The sequence below is a fragment of the Sitophilus oryzae genome, unplaced genomic scaffold (genome assembly GCF_002938485.1).
Source record: "Sitophilus oryzae breed Bouriz unplaced genomic scaffold, Soryzae_2.0 scaffold_1521_pilon_pilon, whole genome shotgun sequence".
Classification (NCBI taxonomy): Eukaryota; Metazoa; Arthropoda; class Insecta; order Coleoptera; family Curculionidae; genus Sitophilus; species Sitophilus oryzae.
In genome coordinates this window covers 1,036,312-1,055,674 of record NW_022146194.1, presented here as the reverse complement: position 1 = coordinate 1,055,674, position 19,363 = coordinate 1,036,312, and the positions used below count along the sequence as shown (strand labels likewise).

Here is a 19,363-nt window from a genome sequence, read left to right as displayed (position 1 = left end):
CAAATGCTTAACGTTCCAGGAGGTATATCTCCTCACTTCATCAGAGACAAAAAAACAATGAAAATAATATACTCTTTTCATTTAATTGGAAAAAAAATACATATACAGAGCGCTATCTAAAATTAATATTTCCTTAATAACAAAAAACCGTTAGCTAATTTCTCTCAAGTACACAATAAATATATACCATGCTCCTTTCTTTCCTCTTTTCCTCTCACGTCTCCTCTCCTTCTGAAACACGTCGAAATCAACTGCCTCCGCCCCTGCCTCTACCGCCGCCACGCCCCCTGTTCTTCTGGGTCTTATTGCGCGGACCGCCTCCGGCTCCGCCTTTACCTCTGGGTCCGCCTCGGCCACGCCCTCTGCCGCGGCCTCGGAAGTCCTGGTTGGGAGGGGGACCGCTCCAGTCGGGGTTGAAGTTGTTGGACTGGGGCGGTCGGAAACCGCCCCTGCCGCCGCCTCCGCGGAAGTTGTTGAAGTTGCCGCCGTTGCGTTGCCAGTTCGAATTGTTGAAGTTGTTTTGTTGATCTGAAAGAAGGAGGAAAATAGTTGATAGAGGAATTTTATAGTTGAAATAAAAATTGTGTGTGTACTATGTGTGCATATTTGAAGTAAAACTTCTTACTAACAGCTATTAAATTGGAGGCCATGCTTGAAAAAGTGTAGTTTGGAATGTGGAAAAAGTAATAAATTAAAAAATTGTTTTTTACGTGTAACAAATACTTTTTTACATGTAAAAAATAGTCTTTTGTGGGTAACAAATAGTTTTTTACCTGTAACAAACAGTTTTATACGCTTAAAAAATAGTTTTTATGCGTAAAAATACTTTTTACGTGTAACAAATACCTTTTACGTGTAACAATTAGTTTTTTACCCGTAAAAAATAGTTTTTTTCTTGTAACAAATAGTTTTTTACGTGGAACAAATAGTTTTGTACGCTTAAAAAATAGTTTTTTACGCGTAGAAATATTTTTTTAGGTCTAACTATGTAATAGTTTTTTACGTGTGAAAAATAGTTTTTTACGCGTAAAAAAATATTTTTTTGCGCACAGCAAATAGTGTTTTTACCTGTAACAAATAGTTTTATACGCGTAACAAATACTATTTTATATGTAACAAATAGTTTTTTACACGTAAAAAATAGTTTTTTATGGGTAACAAATAGTTTTATACGCTTAAAAAATAGTTTTTATGCGTAAAAATACCTTTTACGTGTAACAATTAGTTTCTTACCCGTAAAAAATAGTAGTTACCGTAATAGTAGTAACCCGTAAAAAATAGTAGTTACTTAAAACCAGAGTTGGGCATGATTTAAATCAAGTGATTCTTTTAATTTTAATCATGTGATTTAAATCAAAAAAATAATTTTATTGAAACTTTATAACAAATCAAAAAATAACTGTAAAAATTATAAAAATCTGTCCTAGAAAACTATAAAAAATATTTCTATAACAGATATAACAGATAATAAATCGAAAAATAATTGTAAATTTTATAAAACTATATAAAAATATCTATTCATCAATTTAAATGTTGAACCGATTATTGAAGTAATTTCGTGTGAATCCATAAGACCGCTAAACGCAGGGATTTATTTTAAAATTTATGTATAAGTGACAAAAATTCGCTGTTCGAATATATATCATTCGCAGACTAGTGCCAGAACTAGGTTCTTCTGATATAGAGACTATATCTTCATTCCAGAAAATCTATAATTGTTGTCAGAAAATATGTTATTTTATATATATTTTTTTTTGAAACGTTGGTATGTTTCCAAATTCTTACCGACCTTTTTATTTGCAGTAAGTACACTTTGACATTAGATAATACTAATTTCGTTCTCGACTTAAGACTATTTCCGAACAATAGTGTATTGTTTTATTAAGAGTAGAAATTATACTTTTTTTGACGATGCTGTACATTTGAATGATCATCGTAAACCTATTCCGACGTTACAAGGAGGCACAAAAAGTACATTTTTACTCCGAATAAAACACTATTTTTTTAAAACATTACAAATAATTTTTTAATCAATTTCAAACATTGCAAATAATACAAACAGTAATCGAGAAACAATTTGTACACTCGTTGAATTTGACACTTAATATCAGTTTAATAATATATTTTTGTACTTTTGTGCTTAGGCGTAACAGTGCTTTACTTTTATGCTTAGCCGTTAAAATGACAAAAATTAATACTTTTGAGACGTTTGAAAAAAAATCCTTTTGATCTGAACCGAGCGACTTTTTTTGCGGAATATATTGGTGACCAATGTGAAAAAATGACACGCGCCATATAATTGTTAATGTTATCGGCATTGCTCAGAGTTATAAAGATTTAGCCATTTAGGATAGGACTTTAATTGGAAATAAGTCCTAGTCATTTGGAAATCCGATTTAAATATTGTTTTGAATTAAAATCAAAAAAATCTGATTTAAATAAAAAAAATCCGATTTAAATAAAAAAAATCTGATTTTTTTTTAAAAATCATGATTTTTTCCAACCCTGCTTAAAACTATCAGTCTATCTTTTTTAAATGAGAAATTCCGTAACAAATAGGTTTTTACGTATAATAGTTTTGTACGCTTAAAAAATAGTTTTTTACGCCTAGAAATATTTTTTACGTCTAACCAATAGTTTTTTACGTGAAAATAGTTTTTACACATAAAAAATAGTCAAGGAAATTCATGAGCGATGAAATCGCGAGTGAATTAATTTCGGGAGACGATAATGCAATTTTATCGTCGTGTATAAAACAATATTCTTTTCCATAGCGAGTTACGTTTTAAAAAATATTCAGAAATTATTATTTCAAGGAATTTATTACGAGTAGAAAAAATATTGTGCTGGGTTGGCTTTGGTTTCTATGTAATTTCACAAATAAATAAAGCTGTCTATTTAGTTGTCAGTTTTGAGTCAATATTTTTTAATTCTCTTTCGTGTCGATTGCTGATTGAATTGGAGACAGAAATGGCTCAAATCGAAATAAGTAAATTACCAACAGATATTCAGGCTGAGGCGACAAACGCCATATCCAAACTACTTCCACTTGAATCCCGAATAACTTATGAAATGGAATACAAAATTTTTCAAAAATGGAAACAATTAAAAAACGTGCTAGAAGAAATAAAGTTTTTAACCTATTCTTGCTGTTAAAGTATCATTTAATATACCCTTGCGGTTAAAGTACTATTTTATCTACTATTTTTGATAGATATAAGGCAATTTTAACAGTTGCTATGGAAAAAAATTATGAGAAATGTTTTAATTTTAATTACAAAAAAAACATTAAGATTACACTCACCATCATCGTAAAACTCTTTGTCCTCCTCAAAACTCTCATCGAAATTCTTTCGTCCGCCGCTGTTATTCCTGAAATCCTCGTCGCCAAACTCCTCATCCCCTCCGCCGTGCGACATACGATTGGGCGGCCGCATCATGCCGCCTCCCCGGGGCGGTCCCATTCCCGGTCCGCCCATCAGCGGATGGCCTCGGGGTGGACGTATAGGCGGTCCGCCGAAAAGTGGCGGTGGAACGCCTGGCGGGTGGTTGAATAGAGGTGGGGGATTGCGCATGTCGAAGTCTTTGGGCGGACGGAAGTCCAAGTCGGAGGCGGGCCGATCGCCGAACATGCGCATGTCGCTGTCTGAAAAGAAAGAAACTAAATCAAGAGTATCTCCAAAAAAATCCTATATGGGTATTTTGCCACTACAAGAAAATCTACAAAATAAAATATTTTTTGTATTGGATACCATCTAGTAAACGAAAGAGAGGACGTCCCAAGAAAACATGGATGGAAGGAATCAGAAGATCAATGAGCGAGAAAAATCTGACCGAAGATCAATGGGAAAATCGCACAAGGTGGAAGTTAGGCATCGGACAACGTCGTAGGACGTTCTGACCTGAATGTATATATATATTTTTTGTAAACACTGCTGTGTTAATCCAAGGGAAACTACTTATCAGCAGTTAAGTTTACAGATAAACAAATTTGCCTAACGAACAAAAAAAATGCTTAACATTTCGGAAAGTTTATCTCTTTCCGTCGTCGGAAGCAACAAAAATTTTCAATAAATCAATAAATAAGTCAATCAATAAATCAATAAATAAATGGATAAATCCATAAATCAACAAATCGATAAATCAATCAATAAATTGATAAACCATTAAATCCATAAGTCCATAAATTCATAAATCGATCAATCAATAAATCAATAAGTCAATAAATCAATAAATCAATCGATAAATCGGGTTACGACACTTTGAAACGGAGAGTCCTTTCTTGCTTTTTTTAAATGAGAAATTCAGCCCGAGCGCTTAAATTATTATTTGAGAACTGACCTAGGATACGTCATATTTTTCATCGTCTTGCCGAAAATTACCGAGGAGAAAATTAATTACCAGTTCTTATTTTAGTTGGCTTGAAGAAAAATTAAGGGAAACAAATTTAATTTAAATCAATAAAAAATCAATAAATCGATAAAACAAATCGATAAATCAATAAATCGATAAAACAAATCGATAAATCAATATATCAATCAATAAATCGATAAATCCATAAATCGATAAAGCAATAAATAAATCGATAAATCAATAAAGCAAATTTAATTTAAATCAATAAATAATTCAATAAATCGATAAAATAAATCAATAAATCAATATATCAATCAATAAATCGATAAACCAATAGAGCAATAAATAAATCAATAAATAAATTAATAAATCAATCAATCAATAAAACAATAAATTAATAAATCAATAAATAAATCAACCAATAAATCAAGAAATTGATAAATCAATAAATAAATCAAGAAATCGATAAATCCATAAAGCGATAAATTGGTAAATCAATAAATCAATAAAGCAATAAATAATGATAATAATGATACGAACAGTTACTTAAAACTATCAGGGCTTCTTTGAAACAGAGAAAAGCTCTTTCATTGCTTTTTTAAATGAGAAATTCAGCCCGAGCGCCTTAAATTATTACTTCAATCTATTTCCCTATTTTAACGGAATTTTAAATTATGTCTTTATTTTCGAGAAAATTTAGTCCAAACATAAGGAATATTTTGTTGATGTTTGACTATCAAAATTTTAAAAATAAAGAAGTTGTCTAAAAATGTGCTACAATAAGGATATAGATCCTTTATCTTTTTTTTTTATCCTAACCAGTTTCACATAAAACATTAAATGCCGAACGCTTATTTTGCTACTTTTTCGGACTAGTGAAACGGACTCTTAAAATAATTAAAATATCATACAGGATGGGTAAAAATAAACCATAATTAAAAATTAACTATAAGTTTACCTCCTTTGGGATTAAACGCCCTCATGTCTTGGTCCAAATTCCTCAAGTCTTCGTCGAAGAACTGGCTGTCGTTGAGGTCCTGCATGCTCACGTTGTGCATGTTGTTGATTTCTTCGTGGTTCGTGTCCCTCAAGTACTCGTCTTCGTCGGGATCTCTGATGGGCATCACGTCGTGTAGTTCTTCAATCTCTCCGGAATCGATGAATTTTTGAAGAGCGTCTGGGCCTTCGGAGATGGCCTTTTCTAGTTTAGATCCGGCTGAAAGGGAAATATTGATAAATAATGCTATTGTTACTTACGAAAATCATAACGAAATGACCAGTGGTATCTCTCGATAATATACAAAACGGCCGTTTCCTAACACATGAAGATAAAGCGAACTTCGAGAACAAACTAGAAGTGACGTCTGTGGGTATACATAGGTCTGTATAAGAGGCGGTCAAGGCGGGACGAGTCAGTTTTTGAATAAATGGAATAAAATAGGAAGACCCTGTATATCATAGGATCGATATATCGGTCCATCCATATTATGAAGTGATCTTTATAACATTTAATTTGTTGTTTATTTATAAATACATTTAAAAAAATAGTTACTTACGTTCCACAGGAATTAGTTTGCCGTAGACTATAATAGCGTTGGGCGTAATTTTCTCCAGTGGTACCACGCCTGGAGTACTTTCCACCAACTTGGAAATGACGTCGTTAAGACCATCGTCTGAAACAAAAACAAAATATATTGTAAAGCAATATAATATAATTTTATTCTACTTGGGCAACAAAGTAGGAGCCGTAAAGATTAGCCTTGGTAGCAAAAAGGAGGCGTTAACTTAAAATTCACTAACGGTGTATTAAAATTGTGACAAATCTTGTTTGAAAAAGTAATCCAAATTTTGTAACTATAAAGTAACTATACGATAATTGCTAATTTTTGTCAATTTTTTCGAATATTTTAACCAGTCCTTGTATCTTACAGGGGCGTATTTTAAAAAATTATGGTATCTCGGAAATAAAACGTAGGATTTGACATTTAATAGCACCATCTTATAAGGAGAAAAGTGATAATGATGAAGCGGCATCAATTTTAAATCATTTCTTTAAATAAATTTAACTATTTAAAAATAATTTTACAATATTTTGTATTTTCCGAATATCTACTTTTCCGAAGTATTTGGATTTTTTTAAATTTGAAAATGTCATTTTATTCGACAGAAAATCGCAAAACTTTACTATATACAGGGTGTTTCAAAAAACATGCGCCATCTCTCGTGGGGAGATTCCTCAAGTAAAAATAAGATTGATTTTTCATATCAACATAGGTCCAATTCTGCTTTGTTTCGTAGCTACAAGGTGTTAAAATCTTAATATTTTTTTGGTTAATTATAATTTTCTTCCAAGTACCTTTAGCGTTTCGAATGAAATTTTGAGAGTGAAAGCTACTATAAATGCGACATATTTTAAAGCTAAAAAAGTGTCGACATATTCACCAGGGACGTGCATATGGGTTTTCACTGGAATATTTTTCTAAAAAAAGCATGTACGCCACTGACTTTTTTTCTCTTGTTAGCGAAATAGTGTAAGCAGTTTAACGCCGATTAAAAGTTGCCTCTTGATATTTCGTCGATATCGGCCTCCTTGATGAGATAAACGCAATTTTATAAATAACAATTAATAAAATTAATATAAAAATAAAATTAATAAATAAAATTATATATTTTAGGCACATGTTTCTTGAAACAGCCTGTATAATTTGACCTCCTTCGTTTCTTTTTTAGTTTCCGAGATCCTAGTGGTCACCCTCAAATCTGGGACAATGGGGAAAGATTATTATTTAAACATTATTTTTCTTACCTCCGGCTCCCGTTTCATTCCACTGCGCCTGGAAATTTCTGGGGATCGGTTTGCTGAAGGGCACTTTCTTCGGCTTGGGCTTCTCCTCGTTGGTCAGCAATCCAGAATCTAAGTCCAGACCTGGAATGGCTGTCGTTTCATCGCCTATCAGGGCCGTCAGTTCGACTTTGTCCTCTGGACCCATTCCGGGAATCACCGACATAGGCTCATCTACGATTAAAAGAAATAAGTGTTATGATTTTTATGAGTACCTTATTTATATAGTGTATTGTTATGATTAACAAATCAAGATTTATGTATATGTCAGATTGTATTATTCATAATGCATGGTTTTTATGACAGAGGCGATAGAATGTTACGGGAGATAAGATATTGTGAGCGAGGCTCCCGCGGTCAGTCGGTACCCGGTGCTCGCACGAAGCACATGTTTGTGTCGTAATCCTGAGTACTACGATGTAATAAAGGAGTTATGAGAGAAATCCAGTATTTTATTTGAAAATACAAGTTGTACTTTTACATATCAGAAGTGGGATAGACCTACTAAAAGTACCACAAGAGTTTAAAAAGTGCCAATATGCCATATTGTGTGTGAATCCATAAGTTAAATTGCTAGAAAAGGACATAAAGCCATAAAGCAACAAGTCCAGCAATGCTAGTGAATAAAAAGGATAATAGTACCTACAGGAACACTTGGAAATTGGCTATTACCTAAATATTCTTTGGAAAAATATCAACCCCTACATGAAAACAAGCCTATTGTTGTAAATATAAAAAAAACAGTTAGAAAAACAAAATAAAAATCATAACATAAGTTAAATTTGTTTCATAATCGTTTTTGTTGTTTAAATAATAGTTTTTCTTCCATTAAATTTACACATGAAATTAAAAACGACAGTTTACCATTTCTAGATGTATTAGTTATTATAAATACTAATAATTGCCTGGAATTTGATATCTATAGGAACATTTGGAATTTGATATCTTTACAACATAAAATGGCTAGTTTAAATTTCTTAGTTCATAGATTACTTAGGTTTCCACTTCATTAGGAGTGTAGCTGAGTGTAATGGATATTCTCCTTCACTAGTTGATAAAATAATTAGAAAACGTAGGTATAAGTTTTTGATTTCTGAAAATTTGAGTTTTCAAGTGGTGAAAGATGATTACGTGAAAATATTTTTCAATACCGTCTGATTGAGAGTTATCCCGTGGTCTTAAAGAAATTTTTAAGAATGTCAATTATAAACTTGTGTATAGCGCTAATAATAAATTACAACAATTATTAGGTAATCCAAAGGATAAAACATCTCCACTGGAAAGGTCGGGTATTTATGAAATTTCTTGTAAAGATTGTAATCAGAAATATGTTGGGCAAACTAGAAGATGAATATTAACTAGATATAAAGAACATTTAGCTGAAATAAGATATGGTAGACCGGATAAATCTTGCGTTGCTGAACATATTGTTGATAAAAACATTGTATAGATCTTAATAATTTAAAATTAATTAAACAAGTCTCAAATTACAGGCAATTAGATGCATATGAAAGCATCAGAATTAATAAATGTAAAGATAGTATGAACAGAGACAACGGTCCAATTCCTTCAAGTTCTTTGTTCCTACTACTTTAGTGGCGGAAATTTAAGTGTTAACGCTCGGTAGGCTCTGACTAGGTTGGCCAGATCTTGCCACGCCCACTCGGTACCCACTAAGCGAGTATATAAACGCTCAAATTGTACATTTTAGATTAATCTTGATCATCTGCTGATGATGCTAACATGGTTAGCGAAACGAGCGTCCAGTGTAAAAGTAAAAGTGTTTTGGTGTATTGTGGTGATTTAGTGTTTTATTTTGTTGTTTCATAAAAAAATATAAAATACAGTAGTCAAGTTACCTCCTAAGGCATCCAAATCTTCTAAGCCCGCTATACCGGCAGGCAGCGTGTTGAGATTGTATTTGTCCCTCATTTGGTCGCCTGGCCTGTTCCGCGTCCAGAACTTGCTAGTGTGGTCATTGGAACCGGAACATAAAATGTGGCCTAAAGGATGCCAGGCCAGCGTCCACACTATGCTGTCGTGGGCTTGTTCTATAGCGCCCACTTCCTTATCAGCACTAAAAAGAAGATATATGCATAATATATTGAGATAGAAAATATAGGATGTCTTAAATATGTAGTAACTTTAGTAGTATTTTACGCTTATAAGATTTTTTTGGGAAAAAATGTTGAAAATCTCACATGTTTCTCGACATTTTTCAGGAAATTAAAAAAAACTTTTTAGTACCGCAGTACGGGACCTTAAAAAAGGATAAATCTTGCGTTGCTTACCCCACGTGCCAGAACATAATGGCACCGTCGGAACCACCGCTAGCAAACAACCCTTCGTGTACCGGGTGCCACGCTACGCTAGACGCCTCTTTTTTGTGCCCTCTAAACGTCTGAACTTCTTGACTCAGGTTCCTGAGGTCGAACAGCTTCAGAAGATGGTCTCTGGACGCTGTGATCAGCCAGTTACCGTTCTGGTTCCATTTCAGGTCCATCACGGTGGATTTGTGAGCGTGCCTGGTAAAAAAAGAATTAATTATAAGTACCTATATTGTTTGATATTTGTGTTAAGACTAGGCCAGAACTTACAGCGTAGCTAAAGATTGTCCGGTCTTGGGATCCCACAATTTGATTGGTTGTTGGTTGTCCTTGCTTCCGGATATGATCAGTCCTTTTTGAGGGTGCCAGTGTACACATTTAACATCAGCACCGTGTCCTAAAGGGTGTTAAAAAAGATTTTAAGGTATTCTAGATTTATTTTTTCAAGTTTTTTTCGATACACCACGTTTATTTTACAGTTATAATAATTTACTGACTAGTAGGTACAGAGAGAGAGTGTATTTCGCTAACTGTACTGTCATTAGAGCAGGCAGATGATTAAAACAAACTTTTAATAGTCTACTGACAATGCCAAGATTGTTAGAGAATCGTAAAACCAAAGTGTATTTTGCTAACTTTGCTATCTTGATATTCCTATCCGATTCCTAAGATAATTTCAAAAAAATAGTTTATAGACAATGATTTTTATCTGAAAGTAAACTTATGTGGACCTTTATACCAAAACAATGATAGAAGAGATTTTAAAGTTAGAAATAAAGGCAAATATTATAAGTACTTTATTATATTTATAAGTACTTTTTATCTGAGAAATTTTCCCAACAATTTCCTTCGCGTACTTAGGGCACCCTGTATAAAAAAATATATAGATTGTATTAAATGTATAATAAAACTCAATTTCTGAATAAGTATATTTTTATTTTTTCGTGGAATGGGAATAAAAAACTTTGAAAAAACGTTTTATTTAATACATGATTAAATGTACGATTTTAAACAAAAAAATAATAGTTGTAGTTACACCTTCTTGGATCTGTCGTCTTTGGTCACAAGAAATAAGATTTTTTTGCATTTTGCTTCAAAAAGATTAAAAAAAAAGACCTATTCTATGGACATAATGCAATTTAACGCTAATGAAATATTTATTCTTTAAACTATACACGGTGTCCCATATACAGGGTGTCCCATTTAAGATGGATACAAGCCAATATCTTGGTTGTTTGTTGAGCGATCTTACAAAATATTTGACATCACTGTATTATAACTCAATTTTAACAATCAACAGTGCTATGAAACTTATTTTTTATCATCTGCTAATGATTTTAACAAAGTTAGCAATATATGAGTATAGAGTGTATTTTGCTAACTATGCTAGCATTGCCATTAGAAGCTTTAAACTCCTTTTAACCATCGACATGTGCTCAAAACTCTTGTTTTAATCATCTACTAATTATTTTAACATAGTTAGCAATATATGAGTATAGAGTATATTTTGCTAACTATGCTAGCATTGCCATTAGACGCTTTAAACTTCTTTTAAACATCGACAGGTGCTCAAAACTCTTCTTCTAATCATCTGCTAATGATGTTAACGTAGTTAGCAATATATGAGTATAGAGTGCATTTCGCTAACTATGCTCTAGCATGCTCATTAGAGGCTTAAAACTCCATGTAACTATCGACAAGTGATTAAATCAAGAGTTTTAATACGTAGTTAGCAATATATGAGTATAGAGTGTATTTCGCTAACTATGCTCTAGCATGATCATTAGAGGCTTAAAACTCCCTGTAACTATCGACAAGTGATTAAATCAAGAGTTTTAATCGATTATTGAAAAAATCTAAAATGGCTGACAAAATAAGATACAATAGTGTATTTTGCTAACTTAGCATCACCATCAAATGATAAAAAACTCATATTTGCTCTGGAGAAATAGATTAAAACCAAGTTTAAATTATCTGCTGACAGTATAAGATGGTTTGCGAAACGAGAGGCCAAAATGTATTACGCTAACTATAGTAATAAACTCAACGTACTATTTAATTTCGTTCAAAGGTAGTAGACATAAACTGGCTGTTAACCATTTAGTAATGCTAATAGAGCAAACCATACGAGTGCAGAGTGTATTTCGCTAACTATATTAATACTATCAAGGTATTATTAAAACACAGCTTTAATAGTCAGTGAACGACTAGAACTAAGTTTAAGCTATCTATCAATGACTATAAGAAGATTAGCGAAACATGAACACAGAGTGTGTTTCGCTAACAATCTTAATATCAACGCCTTTTTAAAACTCGGCTTTAGTAGACGGCAAATGATTAAAAGTAATATTTAACCATGTAGGTACTGATAATAAACATGAGCCAAATGTATTTCGCTAACTTTGTAAGCATCATCTTTAAATAATTAAAAGTGTATTTGCTAACTGTTAGCATAATCATCGTTGGCAAAACATGGATTTCAACAAGTTTTCTAGGACTGTAACGTGATTTTTTGTAAAAAATACAATATGCTCGGAAAAAAAAAGTCAGCGGTGGCTATGAAATGTCATTTTATATGTAAAATTATATGGGGAATGTCATCTATCGTCATTTTCAAGCCAACTGGACGCCGTTTTTTTTTCGATCATACGGTATATTGGTGAATATAAAAATTAAATTAGTTTAAACTAATTTTTCGTACGGTTTGTTGATCAGAGTAAAAAAAATCTCAAAAAAGGTCGTACTTACCTCTTAGTACTTTCTCCTCCTGATAGCGGAAAAAATCCCAAATTCTGAGGGTGCCGTCGTCCGAACACGTCACAAACTTGGTATCGGAAGGACTAAAGCTGTGTAAAAAGATGCGAAAATCACCCACAACATACATGATAACTTATTACGATATTATACAGGGTGGTCCCTAAATACATCGAGAAAATTCAAGAACGATTCCTAAGATAATTTCAAAAAAATAGTTTATAGACAATGATTTTTATCTGAAAGTAAACTTACGTGGACCTTTATACCAAAACAATGATAGGAGAGATTTTAAAGTTAGAAATAAAGGCAAATATTATAAGTACTTTATTATATTTATAAGTACTTTTTATCTGAGAAATTTTCCCAACAATTTCCTTCACGTACTTAAGGCACCCTGTATAAAAAAAAAATATATAGATTGTATTAAATGTATAATAAAACTCAATTTCTGAATAAGTATATTTTTATTTTTTCGTGGAATGGGAATAAAAAACTTTTTTGAAAAAACGTTTTATTTAATACATGATTAAATGTACGATTTTAAACAAAAAAATAATAGTTGTAGTTACACCCTCTTGGATCTGTCGTCTTTGGTCACAAGAAATAAGATTTTTTTGCATTTTGCTTCAAAAAGATTTAAAAAAAAGACCTATTCTATGGACATAATGCAATTTAACGCTAATGAAATATTTATTCTTTAAACTATACACGGTGTCCCATATACAGGGTGTCCCATTTAAGATGGATACAAGCCAATATCTTGGTTGTTTGTTGAGCGATCTTTTTCATTTTTAGCAGGAGGCTGTATGGCTATAAGACGTACATTTTGCCCAGGGTAAGAAATGCGATACCTCATAGACGTACGTTTTAATGGGTACGTTTGCTATTTTTCGAGTCAAGAGTAAACTACCCTTAGGACAGTATTTATTTCAAATCTGATAAATTATATTGAATCCTCCTTACCCAAGATACTTAAGTTCTAATTTTGATAAATATTGATATAGGGTGTGTTATTAAAATAAGACATTTTTATTTTTATTATTATTTTTTTAAGTACTTACGACGCCACTGGATAAAGAACTGGTTTGTTATCAATAACCAATTATCAATTAACAATCGATTTAAGTTTTCAGATAGCTTCCATAATAATTAAGATACGATACAAAAAAACTAAATATTTTCAATTTATTTTGTTTACTTTAAAAAATTGTTTTTTAAGTTTGCTAATACAAATGAATAAAATGAGTTACAAAATAATTTAAAAACCCAGTTTTCAATGGAATCTGAAATATGATTTTTATTCGTTTTATTGAGGAATATTTTTAAAAATCCAAATAGTTATTTAAAACAATCACTATTAACTTTGGAAAATATGCTCTAAACAAAGATTTATAAAACTATAACGAACTAAAAGTCATCATCTTCGACCAAACTTAAATGGATTATTAATGGATAGTTGGATATAATTGGTTATTGATGATAAACCAGTTGTTTATCCAGTTGCGTCGTAAGTACTTAAAAAAATAATAATAAAAATAAAAATGTCTTATTTTAATGGGACACCCTGTGTCAATATTTATAAAAATTAGAACTTAAGTATCTTAGGTAAGGAGGATTCAATATAATTTATCAGATTTGAAATAAATACTGTCCTAAGGGTAGTTTACTCTTGACTCGAAAAATATCAAACCTCATTAAAACGTACGTCTATGAGGTATCGCATTTCTTACCCTGGGCAAAATGTACGTCTTATAGCCATACGGCCTCCTGCCAAAAATGAAAAAGATCGCTCAACAAACAACCAAGATATTGGCTTGTATCCATCTTAAGTGGGACACCCTGTATAAGAATGATCACTACAGGGTTCTGGTAAACCAGAAGAGAAACAAAGCTGATTAAATTAGAGAAAACTTGTTGTGTCTTGCTCGTCACTACAACGCAATCTTTCGAAATCTAAAAAAAAAACGATTACTTCCGAAGATATTTGAAAAAAAAACGATTTTCTCCGATTTTATAAAAAATAAAAATAGTAATATACCAAATACTAATATATACAATCAACTAAACGGTCTTTTCCCGTTAGTTTTTGGCCATACGGTATATTTATTTAATGATGTAACTGCCACTAAGTTTATTTTAAAGATACCCCAATAAATGTTAAAACAGTATACACAGTATAATAAACGTCTTAATAGAGAAAATTAAATATACCGGGTGCGTCTCAAAAGTGGCTCACCCCTTTTTTTTATATATTTTCAGCTAAAAAAAACGAGATTTGGTATTTGACGTATTCAATTGTTTTCGGTCACTTCCTGTTTCACCGGAAATGACTACAACTTTTGTAAAATGGCATCCTCGGTATTTTTTTACTTCATTCGATAGAAAATTTTTCTTTTTTTACGAATAATTTGATACCACACACTTGGTATTTCGAGTCAAATTGTCGTTATGAACCGCAGGTTGCAATTTCAAATAAACCATATGCGAAAATGTCAAAAGTTGACATATGATACGTCATTCTATTCAGAGTGTCATTTTCTATCGAATAAAGTAAAAAAATACCGAGGGTGCCATTTAAAAATCAAAAGTTGTAGTCATTACCGGTAAAACCGGAAGTGACCGAAAAAAATTGAATACTTCAATCAATCCTAATTTATGTCATATACTAACATACCAAATCTCGTTGTTTTATCTGAAAAAATATAAAAGATATAGGGGTGAGCCACTTTTGAGACGCACCCGGTATATACCACAAAATAATTACCTATTCCTTGTGACCATAGTTTTTCTTCTCTTCTTTAAAAATATAAATAAGTCATATTATACTACTATAATACTGCTTCTTGTATGATATTTCGAAAAGTCAATAAAATATTTTTTAAGAAAATATGCCACCTTTAAAATTTTGCAAACAGAAACTGTTGAATAAATTAAGATCTAAAGCCGCGTCCAAGCTACTCGAACAAAATGTTCGCGAACATATATAATTAAACAGATACTAAGTGAAAATTGTGAGATAGATAGATTTATAAATAATAAAGCCAACAAGTACAGCTAGCCTAGGCCTATTAAGGAGCGCGGAGCGCCGAACGGCTAGCTTGTACGCCAGAGCGTGCGTCTGCCTATGCCAGACCGCGCGCGTTCTTTTTCCGACGGGTGTCGGTAAATCAAAAGGAGCGAACGGCGTGTATTTCGGCGGACATTGTACCGGGCACTTGGAAGGGTCTCATTTAATTTCGGGCGTCCATCTGTGATTTTTATTTTTTACCGAGTATTCGACAATGGGGGACGCAGTTATTGACTGGGATCGTGAAAAACATTTACAACTAATTTGTTTACACAAAGAAAAGATTTTATAATTTTAATTTTATTGTGGGTTGAGTGTGAATAGCTATGTAGTTAGACTTCGTCCATATAATTTCATTTTTGGTAATAAAGACCTTTATGATTATTTTTATTAAAAACCGGAATTATTATGGGATTATGAAATTAAAAATTACTACTTAATAGGAAGTTTGACACCGGAAATGAAATTTTACCATTACATTTTTAGAAATAAATATACCGGGTGTTTCTGAAAAGTGGTTCACTTCTATAACTTTTTTAATTTTTTAGATAAAAAACGAGATTTGGTATGTTAGTATAGGACATAAATCAGGATTGATCGACGTTTTCATTTATTTTCGGCAACAACTTTTGATTTAAATGGTACCCTCGGTATTTTTTACCGTATATGATAGAAAATGACATTCTAAATAGAATGATATATATATATATATGTCAACTTTTGACATTTTCAATTTAAAAATGGCCATAAATAAACGTAACGACAATTTTACTCCAAATGTGGTACCAAATTATTCATAAAAAATGCCTTTTCCAAATATGCTGAGCCAGCCTCGTACCATTTGAAAAATTTGAGTTATCATTAAAAGTACGATTTGGGCATCTTTTAAGAGGTCATGAAAGGATACGAAAAGAAATTACACGATCAAATATGTATATGTTTCCAAAGTTCTTTGATTACAAATTAATAGTTTTAACTCAGTCTTGACACTCTAGACTGAAATTTAAAATGCAATATTTATTTAATTGGAATTGTCTAAAATTGACGTATGGTATGTCATTCTATTCAGAATGTCATTTTCTATCAAATAAAGTAAAAAAGTACTTAGGATACAATCTAAAAATACAAAGTTGTAGTCATTTCCGGTGAAACAGGAAGCGACCGAAGGTAATTGAATACGTCAATCAATCCCGATCTATGTCATATACTAACAAACCAAATTATTTCGTTGTATTATCTGAAAAAATAAAAAAGTGAGCCCCTTTTGAGAAACACCTGGTAGAATCGGCTGAAAATGAATACAGGTCTTAAAAATACACTATAACGAATAATCTACCAAAAGACCCCTGTAACCCTCCGCCTGTTAAATATAGATTCTTCTACGACAAAAGTTCTTAAACTGTTTACCGGTTAATTTATTTAATAAAATGCTTGCACTCGAAATCCGGGCACTCGAAAAAACAGCCACTACCTAAACGCATCCTAGATCTATAGAGCAAACTGGTTGTCGCATTCTTCCCCGCTCCTCAGTCCTCGGGACCGATGCGATGGGCTGTGCCGTCGTTTACGACCTGCTGCTATGAGTATATAGTTTGAATTATATATGTTCGCGAACGTTTTGTTCGAGTAGCTTGGACGCGGCTTAAGAAAACCCCAAATGGAAAAAATGCCAGATTGAACACTGAAAATAATTTAGCCTTTATGGAAGTTTGCGGACTTTTTTTCTAATATAATCTACCGTATAATCTAAAAAAAACGGCGTCAGCGATGGCTATGAAACGAAAATCGCTGTCATTTGTATATGTAAAATTATATGGGGAATATCACTGATCGTCATTTCCAAGCTAACTTGAAGCCGTTTCTTTCCGATCATACGGTATAAACGTTGCCTTCAAATTATTATCAGAACGACTTTTTTATTAAATAAATTTAAGGAAATATGATCTTTTTGATCACGTTATATCTTTTTACCCAGGAATTTTAGGATAAGGACATGTGAAGGTATTTTTATTGTTACTAGAACTCATCATTAAATTGTCTTTATTTTTAAACGTTGTATTGCAGTGTATATAGGAGGTAGGAATAGGGGTGCTTTATTTATAATATTAATTCATATACATTTTTTATAAAACTGTATCACGCTATGTCTTTTTCTTCTTAAGCATTATTATATCATTAGTGCAAATTAAAATTTTCTTTATTAAAAAAGTATATCTTTATTTAAAATTATTTTTTCAAGAATTAAACAAAAAAAATTAATCAAAAGGTTGTGAAATAAAAATGGTGGACCCTGACACCTTATTAAATCTTTCTGAAAAAAGATAGATGTAAAAAGGTACTAGGATCCAGCTTTGACACTATTTCATTTCAAAAACTATTTATTGAAGACTTCAATAAATTACATCACGATCATATAAAATCATATCACAGAAAATTTAACTTTATATCACAGATCTCTAATTAGTAAATATTATAATAAAATAAATGATTTCTTTATTGTTTTTTTCTCATAGTTTACAAGCTCTTATTGCACTAACGTAGCCGAAAATAGGATAAGGAAGGAAAGTATTTTATTTAAAATATCTGGGGCAAATACAAATCGAAATATTATGTAGAGAAGTTGTAGATACCTGATGCCTCGCAGGGCTTCTTTGTGGGCCTGGAACATCTTCACATTGTTCATGTTCGACTGCCAATACTTGACGTACCCTGCGTGATCCCCTGTCACCATCCAGCTGTCGTTGTGGCTCCACACCATCGTTCTAACTGGACTGTCGTGTGCCTAACATAGAAAAAAATAGAAATTGTTAATATAAAATCAATAAAAAATTATTCAGGATCATTGTAAATATTAATTAGAAATACTTACTTGTAAAATAGTCTCAAAATTAAACGTAAGTCCATTCCATAGGGTAAACTCCCCCGAACTGGCTCCAGTGACCAATCTTCGGCCTTCCGGTGTCCAGGCCATGCAAAAAATCGGACACCTCATTTTATTTGTTGCTGTTTTAACAAATCTAGTGGTTACACAGTTTATTGGATTGTCAGGGTACGAAGGAGGAGGCATTAGATCAGGATAATACATGACATCAGGTTGTAGAGCTCTACGGTCTCTATAGTCTCTTTGCCATACCCTATTCTGTAAAATAATTTTCATATATTAAAACAAAACTAATATAATCGAAGAATTTTCACTTACCTCTAGTTCTTTGATTATTGAAGAATTATAGTCGACGGTTTTTCTCATAACAGATTTTCTGAGTCGTTTTCCGTCAAAGTCTTCCAGAGTCATGTTCCCCAAGGGGCCTGGTAAAGGTTTGTGAATGTTCATAAAAGGCCTGAATGGAGGCCTAACATTATGGAAACCTATAAAAATCGTTTGTTTTTATTAAAATTATTGGAGGATAGAAAAAAGGTCTTACCAGGTGGCATCATCATATTAGGAGGGGGCATGGCTAAATTAGGTGGAGGCTGAGCGAATTCCATGGTTGTTAGTGTTTTTAATGCCGAATCACAATAAAATAAATTAGTGTTAGACCTATTTTAATTCTTAAAAGTATTTGTATACAATCAAAAACTTCATTTTGATCAGATGTGCAACGACATCCTGAAACTGAATGCCATTTTTGCTTATTATTTTGTCTTGCGTTGTACGAATTCACGATGCAAAACAAACTATTAGAAAGTTAATCTTTAATACCACTATTTCGATATTTATTTTACTATTTCTCGTCCATAAATATCTGAAATTTACAAAACACGCTTTTTATTATAAAAATAATTCTCAACCACCATAGTGACCATAGACAAACCACCACAGAATATACTAACGAAAAAGAAGCCCAAGTTCCTTGTAATAAACCGGTTCCATTTTCGTAACGCCATCTCTCGACATAGCTGACATTATAGGTTAGCCAAAGGGGTGCGGGGCCGTGGGGAATTGTAAAATACACTTTTTTATTTTAATTATTTTTATTTGCTATTTGCAATTTTATTTTTAAAACATATTATGTGAAA

At 32.2% G+C, this 19,363-nt stretch overlaps 1 protein-coding gene across 1 annotated transcript; it reads right to left on the bottom strand.

The window, feature by feature from the left end:
- Window positions 1-75: 75 nt before the first annotated feature.
- Window positions 76-19,181, bottom strand: LOC115878698 (pre-mRNA 3' end processing protein WDR33-like). The gene is made up of 13 exons (XM_030895276.1): window positions 18,769-19,181; window positions 18,546-18,712; window positions 18,216-18,485; window positions 17,977-18,128; window positions 12,271-12,368; window positions 9,793-9,919; window positions 9,487-9,720; window positions 9,055-9,272; window positions 7,160-7,369; window positions 5,910-6,026; window positions 5,312-5,569; window positions 3,305-3,646; window positions 76-528 (listed from the first exon to the last, which is right to left on the bottom strand). The coding sequence occupies exons 1-13, from the start codon at window positions 18,830-18,832 to the stop codon at window positions 248-250; spliced, it is 2,538 nt and encodes an 845-aa protein (XP_030751136.1). The 5' UTR covers window positions 18,833-19,181; the 3' UTR covers window positions 76-247.
- Between the last annotated feature and the right edge of the window lie 182 nt (window positions 19,182-19,363).

Coding starts and splice junctions, on each gene's coding strand:
- LOC115878698 (XM_030895276.1), bottom strand. CDS start 18,832: ATGGAATTCGCTCAGCCTCCACCTAATTTAGCCATGCCCCCTCCTAAT. Junction 9,273..9,486: donor ATTATGTTCTGGCACGTGGG/GTAAGCAACGCA, acceptor TCTTCTTTTTAG/TGCTGATAAGGAAGTGGGCG. Junction 3,647..5,311: donor GGCGTTTAATCCCAAAGGAG/GTAAACTTATAG, acceptor CTTTCTTTTCAG/ACAGCGACATGCGCATGTTC.